The sequence below is a fragment of the Anabrus simplex genome, chromosome 8 (genome assembly GCF_040414725.1).
Source record: "Anabrus simplex isolate iqAnaSimp1 chromosome 8, ASM4041472v1, whole genome shotgun sequence".
NCBI classification, from domain to species: domain Eukaryota; kingdom Metazoa; phylum Arthropoda; class Insecta; order Orthoptera; family Tettigoniidae; genus Anabrus; species Anabrus simplex.
In genome coordinates this window covers 186,954,201-186,972,647 of record NC_090272.1, presented here as the reverse complement: position 1 = coordinate 186,972,647, position 18,447 = coordinate 186,954,201, and the positions used below count along the sequence as shown (strand labels likewise).

The following is an 18,447-nucleotide window of genomic DNA, read 5'->3' as shown; positions in this document are numbered from 1 at the left end:
GGGATTAAGGGGAGGAACGGCTCGACTAAGCAGCGTGTTACAAGTAACTAATCTCATTTTGTTCCGTATTGAAGATACAATAAGTAAAACTTGAATATTGAATATATATTGAATCTTTTAATATTGAATAGGTGGATACAATAATTGTTTTCTTGAAAGAGTTTTACTTTAAGCAGCATGTTCCAAGCTGTCAGCGGAAAGATGCCGTGGAATGACATTAGTAGACGAATAAACTGGAACGGAGCTTTTGAAAGAAGGAAGGATTATAATTTGAAGACAAAGTTGGAATTCAAGAGGACAAATTGGGGCATATTTTAAAATTTGCTAATACTGCTTTCCAACAAAGGTAGTCAGTAAAACTCGGTATTCACACATAAGTTTGTTAAAGAATAGTGAAAACACAAATGCACAATTTATGGCTATTTTACATTTGTTTATGGAAAGAGTAATTAGGGATGGAATAATTTACCAAGGGAAATGTTTGATCAGTTTCCAACTTCTTTGAAATCATTTAAGCAAAGACTAGAGAAATAACTGATAGGGAATTTGCCACCTGGGTGATAGCCTTAAACTCAGAATAGCAGTGATTTGAATTGATTGATTGATTGATTGATTGATTGATTGATTGATTGATTGATTGATTGATTGATTGATTGATTGATTGATTGATTGATTGATTGATTGATTGATTGATTGATTGATTGATTGATTGATTGATTGATTGATTGATTGATTGATTGATTGATTGATTGATTGATTGATTGATTGATTGATTGATTGATTGATTGATTGATTGATTGATTGATTGATTGATTGATTGAGTGAGTGAGTGAGTGAGTGAGTGAGTGAGTGAGTGAGTGAGTGAGTGAGTGAGTGAGTGAGTGAGTGAGTGAGTGAGTGAGTGAGTGAGTGAGTGAGTGAGTGAGTGAGTGAGTGAGTGAGTGAGTGAGTGAGTGAGTGAATTGTACTGATGAAGTTGCTGTAAACTTTCTTTCATTGATGTTTTGGTCAATGCATATGGAAATTATGAAGTTGTGTACCTCTGTGGTTATGTTCTTGAAAACTATAGGTCTTGTGACTTTTGAGCATAAGATTTACAGTCATAAATGATATGAGTAAAGAAGTGGAATCAGAGATATGGCTTCTTGCAGATAATATTATTCTGTAGAGAGTAATAAATAAGTTAAAAGATTGTGAGCAACTGCAAAATTACCTCGATAATGTTGTGAGATGGACAGCAGGCAATGATATGATGATAAACTGTGTTAAAAGTCAAGTTGTGAGTTTTACAAATGTTAAAGTCCTCTCAGTTTTAATTACTGCATTGGTGGGGTGAAGGTTCCTTATGGGGATCACTGTAAGTACCTAGGTGTTAATATAAGGAAAGATCTTCATTGGGGTTGTCGTAGGTACGACATCGTAATTGGTGTAAAACCTTCAATTAGTATGTTTAATATATTTTTATTATAGTTTATTTAAGGCTAAATTACCTTTTATTAAGTGTTAAACATGACTAGTATATGGTTTCTCTGTAAATATGTAGTATAAAGTTGTATAACCTCAAATATGTAGTGTGTGTAAGTCTAACCTCAAAATCTATAGAGTCGAAAGTGGTAGAAAATTCCATAATGTTCGTATGTTAGACTTATTGTACTACATTTGGTATATATGAATGGATGAAAACCATAACGGTATAAGTAGCATTTTGTTCATTCAGAGAAAAAGGCATTTTAACATCTTAACACTATGCTATTTGTAGTTATACTACCCATCACTAGAGCGCAGAATATTACCGCTATCACTTGTATCTCTTTGCTGGTGAAAAGATACACCCTCCCGGAGTTACATCCTGCACTTAACTCTTTTTTTTTTTTTTTTAATGTCACTTATACCGTTATGGTTTTCATCCATTCATATGAAAGGTTCTGGAAACTTACTGTAAGGTTTTATTATCCAGATACATGTAGAGACATTACGAATGTTGTAGATGTTTCCATGAGTGTTGGTAAAGATAAATTAATGTTCGAGTACCCATTCGACTAGCTGGTCGATCAATGTTTCGAGTGTGTTCCATTAGAGTGTTGTAAGAACTCTTCCAGAAGTCGATCATTCTAGATGGTTGATCGAGTAGTATAAATATCGAGCTGTTAGTCAGTGAAGTCAGTTCTAAGTTCTCAGTTCTTAGATCTTGGTTCTTGGGACTCAGGCAAGTGATGGACTGGTAGTGACTGTTGGGCTCCGAGGTGGAGTCTGAGTATTGGACTCAAGTGAGTGAGGTGGTGAATTCAAGAGAGAGTATGTTATAGTGCGCACATCAGTGTTGTTGATATCTGTACTGGTCAGAATCGACTTCAGGGTACTCCGCTATCGAGTGTTGTATATAGTGTCATTTGCGACTGTGTATAATTGTGTGTTATGACACACAGTGTAAATAATTTATATAAGGAAGTGAACGTGTTCGCACTGCAGAGCGATAAATTGGTGACCGTGGACAGGACACTTCAAAACTTCAGCAATGAAGATCGACCAAATGAGCTTGGTTTTATTTATTTATTTCGTATGGCATGAGGATACATTGTTACAATTTGGTTATTAACTATATTTATACATTTGAGCTCATCAATATCTGCATTGCTGCTAAAGCTGAATGTCCAGTTTTGTTAGCCAACTCACAGCTTCATCACTGGCCTCGTGGATATCCTTTATTGTCCCACTGAATCTTTAGAGCGGGGTTTTCGTTGCTACACGTCCGTAGGTTTAACCTCATATTACCCTACACGTGACCCCTGGGTGGTGTTAAGAGAGCAACAACTTTGGCTGCTGGACCCTAAGCTCTTCTTTGTGGATATCCCAGCAATTCAGAGGATTCATTAACTCAATATGAGAAAAATGATTAAAATCGTAAATGGCCCTTTTCAGAGCCCCACTGAAAATCATGATTCTACTTTAAACATTCTGCAGCTCAATATCGAAGGAGCAAGTCGACCAAAAAGTGACTAACAAAAATACTGACTGATCACAAGGTGGACATTGTTCTATTGCAGGAGACCCATTGTGAAAACCAGGACCAGCTTTATGCCAGATGTAGGATTCCCGGATACAATCTGCTCAATGCAACATTTCATAAACAGTACGGAACAGCAATATATGTAAAAAATGATATAGAGGAAGCTGAAATAATAAGCACAAATACTGATAACAACATGTTTTGCTCTAAAACAAAGATTGCAAATACAGAAATTGTAAACATCTACAAACCACCTTGTCAACCTTGGAGCCTAAACGAGACCATCCTGAATATACAGCACCCAGCCGTAATCCTTGGAGATTTTAACAGTCAGAACACTAAATGGGGTTATAACTATACCAACAAAGAGGGACAAGATGTGTCTGAATGGGCTGATGCCGAAGATCTTTTTCTATTGTTTGATGCCAAAGAAAAGGACTCCTTCCACTCTACCAGATGGAATAAGGACTATAACCCTGATCTGTGTTTTGTATCAAAAGACTCTCTTGGAAGACCTCTACACTGTACTAGGAAAATTCTGAACAACTTTCCCCGAAGCCAACACAGACCAGTGCTTGTCAAAGTCGGCCTGGAAATACCTGCCATCAGATCAGTCCCACTTCCCCGCTGGAATTTTTCCAAAGCCAACTGGTCTAAATTCACCAGCGAACTGGAACATAATGTACAGTGGATTCCTCCTACAACAGGAAATTACGAGCGCTTTGTCAAACTAACATCCGCCATCGCGAAAAAGCATATCCCAAGAGGATACAGGAAGGATTATATTCCTGGATGGAACCAAAATGCAAAGAGCTATACGAGGAATATATGCTCAGCAGTGACCCTGAAATTGCAGATGAACTGATCCAGTCTCTAGATTCATCTAGAAAAGAAAAATGGTTCAATCTCATGGAAAATATGAGTTTTCAACATTCCAGTCGAAAAGCATGGTCACTTCTAAGGAAACTTGGCAACAGCACTCCCAAATTCGGTCCCAAGAGCTCTAAGATAAAACCAAACGAGGTGGCAAACAGATTAGTTAACCTGACAAGAAAACCAGTCGGCACAAATAAGAAAGAGTCAAAAAGAATTCAACAAGAGCTAAAATCGAGGATAACCCAGGCCAAAGCAGTCTCTCAGTTTTCCTCTGATTTCACAGCTGCTGAGATCTCAACTGCGCTAAAAGAAATAAAGTCAGGAAAAGCAGCCGGATTGGATGGAATATACCCAGAATTCCTTATACATTGTGGCCCCCGAACAACCGAATGGCTTGCCAAATTTTACAGCAATATCTTACATGTTGGACAACTACCATCAATACTCAAAAGAACAAAAATAGTAGCAATCCTTAAACCAGGGAAAAGTGGAGACAATGCAGAAGATTACAGACCCATAGCCCTTTTAAGTGTCTGCTACAAACTACTGGAGAGAGTAATATACAGTAGAATCTCAGCCAAAATCCTAGAGCACATACCACTTGAACAAGCTGGCTTCAGACCAAGCCGCAGCTGTACCGACCAGGTGTTAGCCCTAACCACCCATATTGAGAGGGAATTTCAAGATCGAAAGAAGACCGTAGCAGTGTTCGTAGATCTGTCATCAGCATATGGCACAGTCTGGCGAAAAGGAATGATCCTCAAATTCCTGAAGTTAATCCCTTGTAAGACGCTTGCCACCCTGCTGAATAATATGTTGGCTAATAGAATGATTGAAGTACACCTACATGGCAACATAAGTAAAACTTACAAACTGAGTGACGGATTACCACAGGGATCGGTATTGGCCCCATTACTCTTCAACGTATATACAGCAGATCTACCTTCAACTAATGCTAGGAAGTTTATATACGCTGACGACATCTGTTTGGCAGCCCAGTCTAGTGATTTTGCTGGAGCAGAAACCACACTCACTAAAGATCTCTGCAGAATTGATAATTATTTTAAAACCTGGCGACTGAAACCAAACATAACAAAAACAGAGGTCAGCTGCTTTCATTTGAGCAACAGACAAGCTAATTATGCCCCTCAGGTTCAATTCAGAGGTCATATACTGAAGTTCAATCCTCATCCAAAATATCTAGGCGTTACCTTGGATCGATCTTTGACTTACAGCGAACATGTACGCAAAACATCTGCCAAGATCAAAACCCGCAATAACATCTTGCACAAACTCACAGGAACAAGCTGGGGCCCATCTGCATCCACCCTCCGAACTACAGCACTTGCGTTAGTATACCCAGTAGCCGAATACTGCTGCCCAGTATGGCTCAACAGTGCCCATACAAAGAAGATAGACACTCAGTTAAACGATACAATGAGGGCTATATCAGGAACCATCCAATCCACACCTTTGGAGTGGTTACCAGTTCTTTCAAATATTCCACCTCCTCATCTCCGAAGACAAATGGCACTGAAGAAAGAATGGGTTAAATGCTGTGACAATCCTCTTCTACCAATACATCAAGACTGCCTACGTGAAGATCTCAGGCTGAAATCTAGGAAACCTTCTTGGTTACTAGGAAAGAGGCTAGTCCAAGATGAATTTCATACTAACACTGCCTGGCGCTATAGGTGGGCAGCTTCAAACCCTGACAGATTAGGTCTAATTTCGGATCCAGTTATGCAACCTCCTGGTTTCAACTTACCCAGAAAAATCTGGTCATCACTTAATGAGCTTGGTGATGTTACGGAAAACGCTGACATCTCGAGGTTTACCGACAGCTGGAAGAAAAGCGAACTTACAAGAGATGCTGCACCAGGATTTGATAGACAACGGAGAGGACCCAGACAGTTTCGACTTCGAAGTCACCTCGGAGGAAGGAACCAACGACCGGGTATGCAGTATGTTCGCACAACTAACTGCATTGATTCAGGCCCAGTCCGAAAAACTCCAGGTCCAGTCCGAAAAACTCAAGGGTACAATTGAGGCCCAATCCTGAAAACTTGAGGGTAAAATTGAGGTCCAGTATCAGGAATAAAGGACTAAATCAAGTCATTGGACAACGAAGTACGAGCCACGGTGGAGTCCGTAGTTCAAGGCCCAGTGGAAACAGCGAGTGTGCTGTGTGAAAGCACGACAGCTCTGGAGACACGGATGAAGCCTGCAAGCAGTGATGGCGGCTCTGGCGTCGTGCAGATGGCAACTCCACGGGACGATGTGATCATTGTAATGATGGTGGAGTCCGTAGTTCAAGGCCCAGCGGAAAAGCCGAGTGCCCTGTTTGAAAGCACGACAGCTCTGGAGACATGGGTGAAACCTGCAAGCAGTGATGGCGGCTCCGGCGCCGTGAAGATGGCAACTCCACGGGACGACGGAATCATTGTGGCGACAGCAACCGACAAATGAGGGTGCCACCTAACCAGGACACTAGTCCCGGCACGAAATCATATGCCGGTAGGAACGTTGAATTCAGCACCCCGGAGAAAGAGGAGACTCAACAGGACCAAGACCACGATGTGCAAGCCTCTCCTGTGCATCACACCGGTGGAAAGCGCTAGAAAATTCCATAATGTTCGTATGTTATTTGGTATATATGAAAGGTTCTGGAAACTTACTGTAAGGTTTTATTATCCAGATACATGTAGAGACATTACGAATGTTGTAGATGTTTCCATGAGTGTTGGTAAAGATAAATGAATGTTCGAGTACCCATTCAACTAGCTGGTCGATTGATGTTTCGAGTGTGTTCCATTAGAGTGTTGTAAGAGCTATTCCAGAAGTTGATCATTCTAGATGGTTGATCGAGTAGTATAAATATCGAGCTGTTAGTCAGTGAAGACAGTTCTAAGTTCTCAGTTCTTAGATCTTGGTTCTTGGGACTCAGGCAAGTGATGGACTGGGAGTGACTGTTGGGCTCCGAGGTGGAGTCTGAGTATTGGACTCAAGTGAGAGGTGGTGAATTCAAGAGAGAGTATGTTATAGTGCGCACATCAGTGTTGTTGATATCTGTACTGGTCAGAATCGACTTCAGGGCACTCCGCTATTGAGTGTTGTATATAGTGTCATTTGCGACTGTGTATAATTGTGTGTTGTGATGTACAATGCAAATAAAGTAATTTTTATAAGGAAGTGAATGTGTTCTCGTGTGATATTTATTTACGTAAAATAAAATCGCACCGCAGAACGATAGGGTAATCACATAAATGGGATTGTAAATAAAGGGTACAGATTTCTGCACATAGTTATGAGGGTATTTAAGGGTTGTAGTAAGGACGTAAAGGAGAGGGCATATAAGTCTCTGGTAAGACCCCAACTAGAGTATGGTTCCAGTGTATGGGGCCCTCACCAGGATTACTTGATTCAAGAACTGGAAGAAATCGAAAGAAAAGCAGCTCGATTTGTTCTGGGTGATTTCAGACAAAAGAGAAGAGTTACAAAAATGTAGCAAAGTTTGGTTTGGAGAGACTTGGGAGAAAGAAGACGAGCTGCTCAACTAAGTGGTAGGCCTATGTTCCGAGCTGTCAGCGGAGAGATGGCGTGGAATGACATTAGTAGACGAATAACCTTGAGCGGTGTCTTTATAAGTAGGAAAGTTCACAATATGAAGATAAAGCTGGAATTCAAGAGGACAAATTGGGGAAAATATTTGTTTATAGGTAGGGGAGTTAAGGATTGGAATAACTTACGAAGGGAGATGTTCAATAAATTTCCAATTTCCTTAAAATCAGTTAAGAAAAGACTAGGAAAACAACAGATAGGGAATCTGCCACCTGGGCAACTGCCCTAAACGCAGATCAGTATTTATTTATTTATTTATTTATTGATTGGTTGGTTGATTGATTGATTGATTGGTTGGTTGATTGATTGATTGATTTTTCGTATCCTGGAGCCATTCCCTCACAGAAGGTTGGCGACTATGATGGAACAATGTTCCTATTTTGTGTTTTCCAAGTCAGAGTTGCCATATTGTGGATGTCGAACCACTGTCAGAGGTTCCGTCCAGGATGATCTTTTTCGTCCATGTCCATGTTTCTTGCCTTCTGGGATCAGTTGTATCAGGCTTTATTTATCATTTTTGAAGACTTGATTGAAATGGGCTTTATTCCTGCAATTTGCAAGGGGTAAGACTTCACATGATTTTCTGGTTCAACGAAGTATCTGAATCTTGGTGATGTCAACCCATACGATCTTGAACATCTGCACTTAAACACCTTCAGTCAGTTTATTCAAGAAAACTTCTAGTGTTCATCCTTCAACACTGTTTAGCAGTACCACTCACTGTACTTCACGATACATGAACAAGTTTTGAATTGGATGTCACAGTTACTCATAAGATTTTTAAACTTCAGAAACATACTTGTAATGTAATGTAATGCTGATTGTGGTTTTGATTTCTTCATGTGGATCCCACTCCTGTGTTAGCCAGTATCGTAGGTACTTGAAATGTGACATTTGTGCAGTAGTAATTCCGTGGAGGGTGATAACATCATAGGTAATTTTTGTTTACAAATTAGCACGAAAGACCAGACTCATTGTGTACGTCCCTAATGCTGTTCATAAGGAATTGAAGGTCTTCTAAATTGTCAGTGAGTAGCAGGGGATCATCTGGTTAGCAGATTGTGTTTATTTGCATCCCAGTGATCTTATAATTATCAACTTCATCAAGAGAAATTCAGAGTATTTGTTAGCAAGGATTGGATATTACCTTTTATCACACCTTTTTTATTGTGATTTCTTCGGTAGCATAGTCTCCATTTTTGTCAGATTTTGATGTGAGCCAGTACTTCTTGATGATATTACTTCTTTACTGTGAAGCCCCATATGTTTCAGTTGATGTATAAGGGTATCATATTTGATGTTGTCAAAAGTTGTTTTATTGTCAGTGGAACTGTCTTGTAAAAAAAGGGCATTAAATCAAAAGGATTGATTAAAAAATGAGCTTGCAGATGTGCTGCTGTGATAATCACACCACCTCAGTGATGTAGCATGATGTCTAAGACTACTCGTTTATTTAAATTACTTGATGGATAAAACCATCTATTTATATCATTATTCACATACAGTATAACAATGTTTGCATGCAGGTACCATCAGCTAGTTGGTATTGTACCAAGTGATCCTGGGATCCTCCAGAAACTCGGTGAGATATTCGACAACGAAGGAGATAAACAGCAATCATATCAATACCATTATGATGTGAGTAAACATTGTCATAAATATCTATCCTCTGAAATAATAAGGTAATGTTTGCAAAGCAGTACTTTTATGGTTGTTTCCTTACTTATTCATCCACAGTCTTACCGCTATTTTCCGTCCAACTTCGAAGTCATTGACTGGCTGGGATCTTACTTCATCGAAATGCAGGTTGCTGAAAAGGCTATTGTTTACTTTCAAAGAGCAGCACTCATGCAACCAGATGAAATAAAGTGGCATTTGATGGTAGCGTCATGTCACAGACGAAGTGGAAATTATCATCAAGCCTTAAATACCTACAAAGAGATCCACCGGAGATTTCCAGATAATATAGAATGTAAGTAATCCTCTTCAACAAATCATTGTTTGTTTCGGAGCTCTTTCCTTTTGTTTGTTTTCGAATCCAAAAGCTCTAAAATACTTACAATAACAGGAAAACAAAGTCATGTTCAAATATATTAATCAATTTCTTACATCCAGTCAATATATTTAAATAAATAATACTATAAAATAGCATTGATTGACTGTAAGAATATTAAGTCTTGTGCTCCAAAATGTGTTCCTTACTCCAGTTATACTAAATCTCCTGCAAGAAATAATTTATCACCTATAAATCTATTAATAAATTAGTCCTTAAGGAAATCTAAAATGAGAAATTGCCTTAAAAGCTGAAATGGCGCTTTAGTTGCTAAGGAAACTGAGTGATAATATTAACATCGAACTTTTTGAAATACCATATAATGTATTTGCATCTGAAATAGCTGTAGTACTAAAGATATTTCCATTTATTATTTCCTAAAATCTCTTATGAGCCGGTAGCACTTAAAAGAAAAAGGTGGATAGATACATTATTAGTACAAACTGAATCTTAAATAATATCAGGAATGCATAATAGCATAATGACAGATATATGTGAGAAGAGGGAGTAACAGAAAGAGGAGACTAGAGCAAATATGTAAACATAAAAGGATGAGGACAGTCTCCACATCTATATACCATAAAATAACATGTCCTCACCGACAGATTCATCATCGCCGAGCCTAAACTACTGGACATAATGTAATGAAATTTTGGGTATACATTTATATTAGAGTGTAGGTGCTCACTGAGGGAGGGTTTTTGGATATTCCCTCGCTAAAGGGGTGGAAAGGGAGAGTGAATTTTTTAAATGTGTAGGTATGTATCTCAAAAACTTAAAAGTTTACAGATGTGGAAAATTGGTATTTGCAATCTACTTTAAAAATAAAGAAACACATATTTTTTTATTTAGGAAAATCCAATTACGGGGGTGAAAAATGGTGAAAAGTGGCTTAAATACCTTTTATGAGGATACTTATATCTCAAAAACTGAAAATGTTACAGACATGAAGATTGCAATTTGGAATCTCCTTTAAAAATAACGAAATATGTATTTTTTGTTTTTGGAAAATCCAAATAATGGGGGGAGGGGGTAACAGGAGTAACAAATGGGAGGAATTTTTAGAAGGACTATATCTACAGCACATCTCAGAAATGTAACATATTACTGACGTAAAAACTAGTATTTGGAATCTCCTGTAAAAGTAAAGAGACATAGATAATTTTTTTCGGAAAATCCACTTAAGGGGAACTAAAGAAACGGGGTGAATTTTTCGAATGAGCATATAACAGTATATCTCAAATACATAATATGTTACAGAAGAGAAAATTGGTATTTTTAATCTCTTTCCAAAATAAGAAACATGTATTTTTTCGGAAAATCCACTGGGGAGGCGAGGGGCGAATAGCACTGGAAAGTAGGTTGAATTCTTTTTATTAGGATACTGATATCTCAAAAACTGAAGATGTTACAGACGTGAAAATTGGTGATTGGAATCCCCGTGAAAAAGAAGAAATGCATATTTTTTATTTTCGGAAAATCCACTTAAGCAGGGGTGAAAAAATTTAAAAATAGTTAAATTATTTGTATGAGACTACCTATTGAACCCGAGTGACTTAGGCCCATAGTCAGTCATGATTTGATTGATAATATAATATATGGTACATTTATTGGAATACAGGAGTGTAGTTGAAAATATTTCGTTTATGTAATGTCGAAATCAGAGCGAAGGAAGGACGACAGACTGGAGCCTGACGGATTAGCTCAACACGACAACTTTTAGCTACTTCACAGCAGGGAATCTCATTAGTTGCCGAACAAGGAAATACAGAGCCCACAAGTAAGTCTTAGTCAGAAAGAGAAGGGGGAGAATCATACAAAGGAAACTCACAACATGAGTAATACCTTGGGATAATTTTGGCAGGACGGAAATTCCGTGACCTCGTGGAAAATTACAGCGGCTGCGTGTACATTCGCTGGCCTAGGTTCGAGCAGGTGGAGATTTAAATCACGTGACCGCTTGCCGGCCAATCGTAAAAATTTAATGGAAGGCTCAGGGATACCATCTTAAGGAATGATGGATGAGATATTTTCGTAACTACAAAAGTAATCAGTAATAAATTATTGTGAGTACACGGATGGATGTAATGAATTTATTAGATGTCACGCATGGAAAAATAATCAATAATTATTGGCAAATTAAATAAATTGAAGGCTGGATTTCTTGGAAACCAGACAGCTTGAATGTCATTGGCTGAAAGAAGACCACGTTGTAAGGGACGCTACCGAAGGCGCAAAATGTGAGGAGCTAAATCCACCCGTATCTCCTAAATCTGTGATCACCAGGAGTTCATATTTAATCCAGCAGATATGCTAGCGGAGTGGAACTTCCAATTCGGAGTGCAAGCACCGATATTAAAAATCCACCCCCTCCCTCAGGGGTATGACGTCAACGAATCCGCGGGAAAAGGGCTTCATCCATATATACGGGGCAAGGGATCCTCGCCAGCACACTTGAAGCGAATCTCGGGAGCTGAATTGACGGTCGCGGTACACTTGAAGTGAATCTCGGGAGCTGAATTGACGGTCGCGGTACACTTGAATTGAATATCGGGAGCTGAACTGTTGGTCGCCGATAACTTAGAATTCTACGGACGTACAGTCATTTAATGGCGCGAGCATCCGCCAGTGTTTGTAAAATGTGATCGCGCTCAAGCAAAATGAACTAGAAATAGTTAACGTAGGACAGTGTTTGTCATTTATGAATATCAGTGATGTAAAGTAATTACACTGCAAGAGAGTAGTATAAAGTATATCACCATAAGTACGTACATAACAGACTGTGTGACGAACAGTACTTTCAGTGAATAGTAGCCTGTACTTTGCTATATCGAACCGATATCATGAACACGTCAAGAATGCCGTATGAATCGGGCGTATCGCGACGGGCGTAAAAGTTGACACCTCGTCGTACGTGTCCAGGTCCAGTGTGCGGTAGTTGGACGAAGATTAAATAGTGTAAATATTAAATTCTTGGGTCTAGGATAGTAATTTGTTGTATCCAAGTTAAAGTATTCAGTGTTAACGTTGTAAATGGTGAAGGTTTGTGGAAATCAAGATATCAGTGTAAAATGGTAATGTGCCAGGAAATCTTTTGTGGAACTACGCCATCAAGAATGGAGGAGTAAAACGCAGAGAGGGGCCGGAGGAGCCTCTCATCTGCAAAGCTGTAATGGAATACCGATAACTAAGATGAGTACTAAATTGTAAATAATATTTGGGAAATGTTATCGTGATGGGAAAAATGGGAATAATTTGATTATACTTGGTTACCTTCTGTAACAAGATGGGTCGCTTAACGACCCCATCCTAAATTTGTAGCACGGACAGTAGTAAATAATAATAATGTAAATAATCGGGTCTTTTATGTATTCAGTTTGTTGGAGGTGTAAATTTGTATATATAGTGTAGTACGTTGTCATGCATGCATTCATATTTCTTTGTAGTCAATAATTTTCTTTACGTTTGATTTTGGTTATGGTAGTTAAATAAGACCCGATATGTGTTTTTCTGTTTTGTCATTTTAACGAGCTATGTAATGACATTGAAGGAAAATCCAGCTTCGCCATACCAGTTGTGTTTTGTTGTAATTAATATGGTCATATTTTCAAAGTGAAGTTGTTAAATTTGTGAGATGCGATTAATATAATATTCAAAGTAAATCATATCTGGAGTGTTTAGTGCCAGAATAAATCGAGTTTGTAAAAGGGGTTATGCGTTAAACATATTAAGAGTGCACTACCGTGTAAAACCAAACCAAACCCCATGGCACTACAGCCCTTGAAGGGCCTTGGCCTACCAAGCGACCGCTGCTCAGCCCGAAAGCCTGCAGATTACGAGGTGTCGTGTGGTCAACGCGACGAATCCTCTCGGCCGTTATTCTTGGCTTTCTAGACCGGGGCCGCTATCTCACCGTCAGATAGCTCCTCAATTCTAATCACGTAGGCTGAGTAGACCTCGAACCAGCCCTCAGGTCCAGGTAAAAATCCCTGACCTGGCCGGGAATCGAACCCGGGGCCTCCGGGTAAGAGGCAGGCACGCTACCCCTACACCACGGGGGCCGGCGCACTACCGTGTAACAGGCTAAAATTATTTTTTTTAAACTAATAATAATAAATAAATAATATAACTACTTTTTTGAAGAAGAAGATATTTTTTTTATATAATTTGGATATAATAATAATTCATGTGATATTGGAATATTTAGCGAGCAGTGCGTAATAATAAATTTATGTGATCAGGTGTTGAGTTTATTGGGAATCATTTAATGACGGGAGGTCGTTTTTAATTCGGAATTAAAGTGCGTGGTAATTTAATTTGATCAATTAATAATATTGAAATGTAGATCGGTGCTAATAATCCGTACATGTTATGGACGTGTGGTTTAAATTACGGTCCAATATTTTTTTAACGTATAAATGTCGTGTCTTAAAGTTGCGATTCATTAGCCGGAAAACGTAGGACTAATATTACGAAACCATGATTGTCAAATTTTGGTAAATATAATTTCAAGATGTTACGATTATTTGTGGAAAATGAACTAAGGCGTAGGTCAAAATGAGATAGAAAAATGTTAAAGAATTGCAGTCAGATAATAAAAGGTCGTACGATGTCAGAAGTGAATAAATAAGTCAGTTGATAATTCTGTGAGAAATAAACGAATCAAGGAATATTGAGATAGGAAGGAAAATAAATTCCATACGAGAGACACTTAGGATATTGATATGAGTGTAAAATGTACGGGCAGTGTCACAGAGAAATACTGAGTAACGCAGCGGGTAGCATTCGAACCCGTGACAGCATGTACGAAATAAATAGACTGCACAGCTATTCGTTGAGATACAACGGATCTAAGGATAATGAGAGTTCAGATTCCACATAAATGGTCGTATCTTGTAATCATTGTAATGACGAGCGATGACAATCATGATGTCGTAGTAATAATAATAATAAATAGTGCAGATAAAGGATTGGACCGCCTTAATTAAATGAGCGTTGATAAAGATGTTAAACGGGAATCTAAATGATAATATGCAACCGATGATGATAATAATAATAATAATAATAATAATAATAATAATAATAATAATAATAATAATAATAATAATAATAATAATAATGATGTAAGGACGATGTTAAATCACCGCGGTCAGATTAATAATAATTGTCATAATAGTAACAGTAATGATGTCGTTGGTTGATCAGTGAAATATTTGTAATTGCGACCGATATCTATATATATTTTGGCGGAAGTGACCGGTCCATTAATAATAATAACCTCTTAAGTGACGTGAATAATAATAATAAAATCTTGAGTCACCTATTCATTAATAATAATAATAACCACGAGAGGGATATAAGAATAATAATAACTGTAATAACCATTTGTGTTTGCATCCCGCATAATAATGACGATTAATCAAACGTGACAGTGCCAGGAACCGTTAAATAATAATAATAATAATAATAATAATAATAATAATAATAATAATAATAATAATAATAATAATAATAGTAATAATAATAATAATAATTTCGAGGATGATAATTTCATGAATATTGTGATGATGGTGGAGTTAATTATTTGGTGACAACATCCCTCTATTCGTATGTGGAATAATGAGAATGAGAATTTAGAATCATTTTGTTTACCTCGTTATTGTACGGTTTCCGTATGGGACGATGTTACAGTCATACTTGCGTGTTTGTTTACTTCGCTCGCGATGCGAGGGGGGCCATCGCCACGGTATTTCCCAACTGCTTCTCGTTATCTCATCTGTGTCAGTAGTCTGTTGAGGCTACTTTGCAACATTTCAAATCACATGTAAATAAAATATAAATGCTGATTCAGTGGTATGGCATCAGCTGGATATCGTAAGATAGGAACTGTCCGTGGAATCCAGTTTTCGCATTTCACGAGAAACATTACCCAGTCCGAGCACCGGTCTCGGAAAAATGTATATAGCCGGAGTACGTCATCTTAGTTAAATCGGGAAGCCGACCGTAACATGGGTTATGCTCGGGCTCCCGATAGAAGGAAGCTATATCTTTGAACAACGGTTCGATTCAAATGGAATCGATCCGTAAATTATACCTCCAAAATGTCATTTTATTTCAGAAGCAACCCAGCAAGATATGGATACCACTTGCGGTATGGCAAGTGATTTGTGTATGTAACATGTGTGGAAATTTAAATGTCGTTGCCAAGTGTATCAAAGTTTCATACGTCAGATGGCGTAATAAACCGCCCCTTCTGGCAAATTATTTCAAAGGAAACCACTCTCATAATCTTTTTATTGTAGTTAGATGATGCCCTTTTTAAAGTAACAGTCACTTCCTAGTCCTATCATGGAGTCCTTAAATTCAAGTTTACAATCGAGCCTTCCCTATTTTAATTTTAATTGCTCCGTTCATCCCCGTGTTCTATTATGCCGTTATATATATATTTGATGACTTAAATAATGAACCGACACCCCTGAGATAAATGCTAGTCTGGGACTCGGAAGGTGGACGGGTGCACTATATCTAAAAACTAAAGATGTTACAGACATAAAAATTGGTATTTGGAATCCCTTTTATAAGTAAAGTAACACACATTCCTTTGATTTTGGAAAATCCAATTAAGGAGGGGGGTGAAAGAATTGAAAAATTAACTGAATTATTTTGTATGAGGATATTATAACTTATGAAAACTAAAGTTGATACAGACGTGAAAATTGGTATTTGGAATCTCCTTTAAAATGAAGAAATGCGTATTTTAGGGGGAAAATAAACTTTGGGGAGGGGGTGAAAAGGAGTTGAATTCCTTTTATGAGGACACATATCTCAAAAACTGAAGATGTTACAGTTGTGATATTTGGTTTTTGGAAGCTTCTTTATAAATAAGGAAACACATACTTTTGGTTTTCGGAAAAAAAATTCTTATGGGGGGAGGGTGAAAGGAAGTGAAAAAATTGAATTCTTTTTATGTGGATACTTATATCTCAAAAACTGAATGTTACAGACGTGAAAATTGATATTTGGAATTTCCTTTAAAAATAAAGGAACGCGCATTTGGGTGGGGGTGGGGATCAACTTAATGAGGGTGGGGTGGAAAAGTAGTTGAATTCTTTTTGTGAGGATACTTACATCTCAAAAACTAAAGATGTTACAGAAGTGAAAATTGGTCGATGGAATCTCCTTTAAAAATAAACACGTATCTCTTTGTTTTTGGAAAAGCAACTTAAAGGGGATGGGAAGGAGTGAAAATAAGAAGGAAAACACGTATTTTTTGTTTTCGAAAAGTCCACTTAAAGGGAGATGGGGTGGAAAGAAGAGAAGAAGTTGAATTCTTTTTATGAGGTAACTTATATCTCAGAAACTGAAGATGTTACAGACATGAAAGTTGGTATTTTGAATCTCCTTTAAAAATAAAGAAACACTTTTTTTCTTTCTGGAAAATCCAAGAAAAGAATTGAAAAAGTGGGTGAATTTTGAAAATGAGTACTGGTATATCTACAGTATATGTCAAAAACTTAACATGTTACCGACATGAAACTTGGTATTTGGAAAATCCTTTAAAAATACAGGAACACGTATTTCTTTTTTTTTCTTTTTCAGAAAAGGCACTTAAATGGGGGGGGGATGAAAAGAAGTGAATAATTTTTTTGAGGATGCTTATATCTCAAAGACTGTATATGTTACACACACAAAATTTATAATCTCCTTTAAAAGTAAAGGAACATGTAGTTTTTGTTTTCGGAAAATGGGAAGGACTGACAAAGGGGTTGAATTCTTTTTATGGGGATTCTTTTAGCCTATCTCAAGAACTGAAGGTGTTACGACGTGGAAATAGATTTTAGAATCTCCTTTAAAAAAACTTTTTAATTTTTTTCTTTTTTAATTTGAGAGAAGACTGTTTCTCACATGTACAGGTCTATGTTGCATTGTCATCTTAGCCCCAAAAGGCAATAACACAAACGTGGTTTACAAAGAGTTTCCGGAGTAAATGAAACTCAATTTGTCGGTGAGTGTTTATACTTAGGGATTTTCAGATAATGTCTTAATACAGTCCTCCCACAGGTACTGCCACCTTGACGAAGGCAATATGGCATTGCCGGGTGTTTTTGGAAGCTTGCGTGCCCAAATGACCCTTAGAGCTATGCCAGTGGGAGCTACGGCTCCTGGTAGGGCCACCTAAGCTGGACAGGTCTAAGGTGATGGGCCAGACTAAGAGCAGTACCCTGGTCCTCCAGGTTGGGGGTTGGGCGTGGGGTCAACAACCCTACCCCGGAAAAATACTCTCGTTACGGAACCAATGGACAAAGGAAACCAGACGGATGTAATGGATAAACGACCCTGGCAATGGAAACGGCTAGTGTTCATATATAAGTAATAATAATAATAACGTAAATGTTTCCACCTTTTCAATACAATATATTCACAAAATTACAAAATTATACGGTACTAGTTTCGACCCATCTAGGGGTCATCATCAGCCGTATTGGAGCAAAGATCATTTGTCTTAGGATTTCGCCACAAATGATCTTTGCTCCAATACGGCTGATGATGACCCCTAGATGGGTCGAAACTAGTACCGTATAATTTTGTAATTTTGTGAATATATTGTATTGAAAAGGTGGAAACATTTACGTTATTATTATTATTACTTATATATTATTCTCAGTTCAATACGGACCAAAAACATGAAATTCATAACCATCAATAGTGTTCATATACATTGCTGTCTTCAAGTAGATAGGCTCTCTCCATATCAGTTCCAGTTCTTCTACATCCATTGCTACTCATTCACCGACAAGCTTGTTTTCTGCTTCCCACCTTCATGTGGAGGGTGGGCTTATTGAGGGCCATTGATCTTCTTTCTTGATATGGAAAGTGCAGGGTAAGTAGA

The 18,447-nt window shown here is 37.9% G+C and overlaps 1 protein-coding gene across 2 annotated transcripts in view; it reads left to right on the top strand.

Annotated features, from left to right (window-relative positions):
* nompB (intraflagellar transport protein 88-like protein nompB) overlaps positions 1-18,447 on the top strand; it is a 135,296-nt gene that overhangs the window by 90,119 nt on the left and 26,730 nt on the right. For both annotated transcript variants that reach the window (XM_067152564.2, XM_067152565.2), the window contains 2 exons: positions 9,031-9,142; positions 9,242-9,476. In XM_067152564.2, the coding sequence (XP_067008665.2) occupies positions 9,031-9,142; positions 9,242-9,476 (347 nt within the window). The remainder of the gene's footprint in view (positions 1-9,030; positions 9,143-9,241; positions 9,477-18,447) is intronic.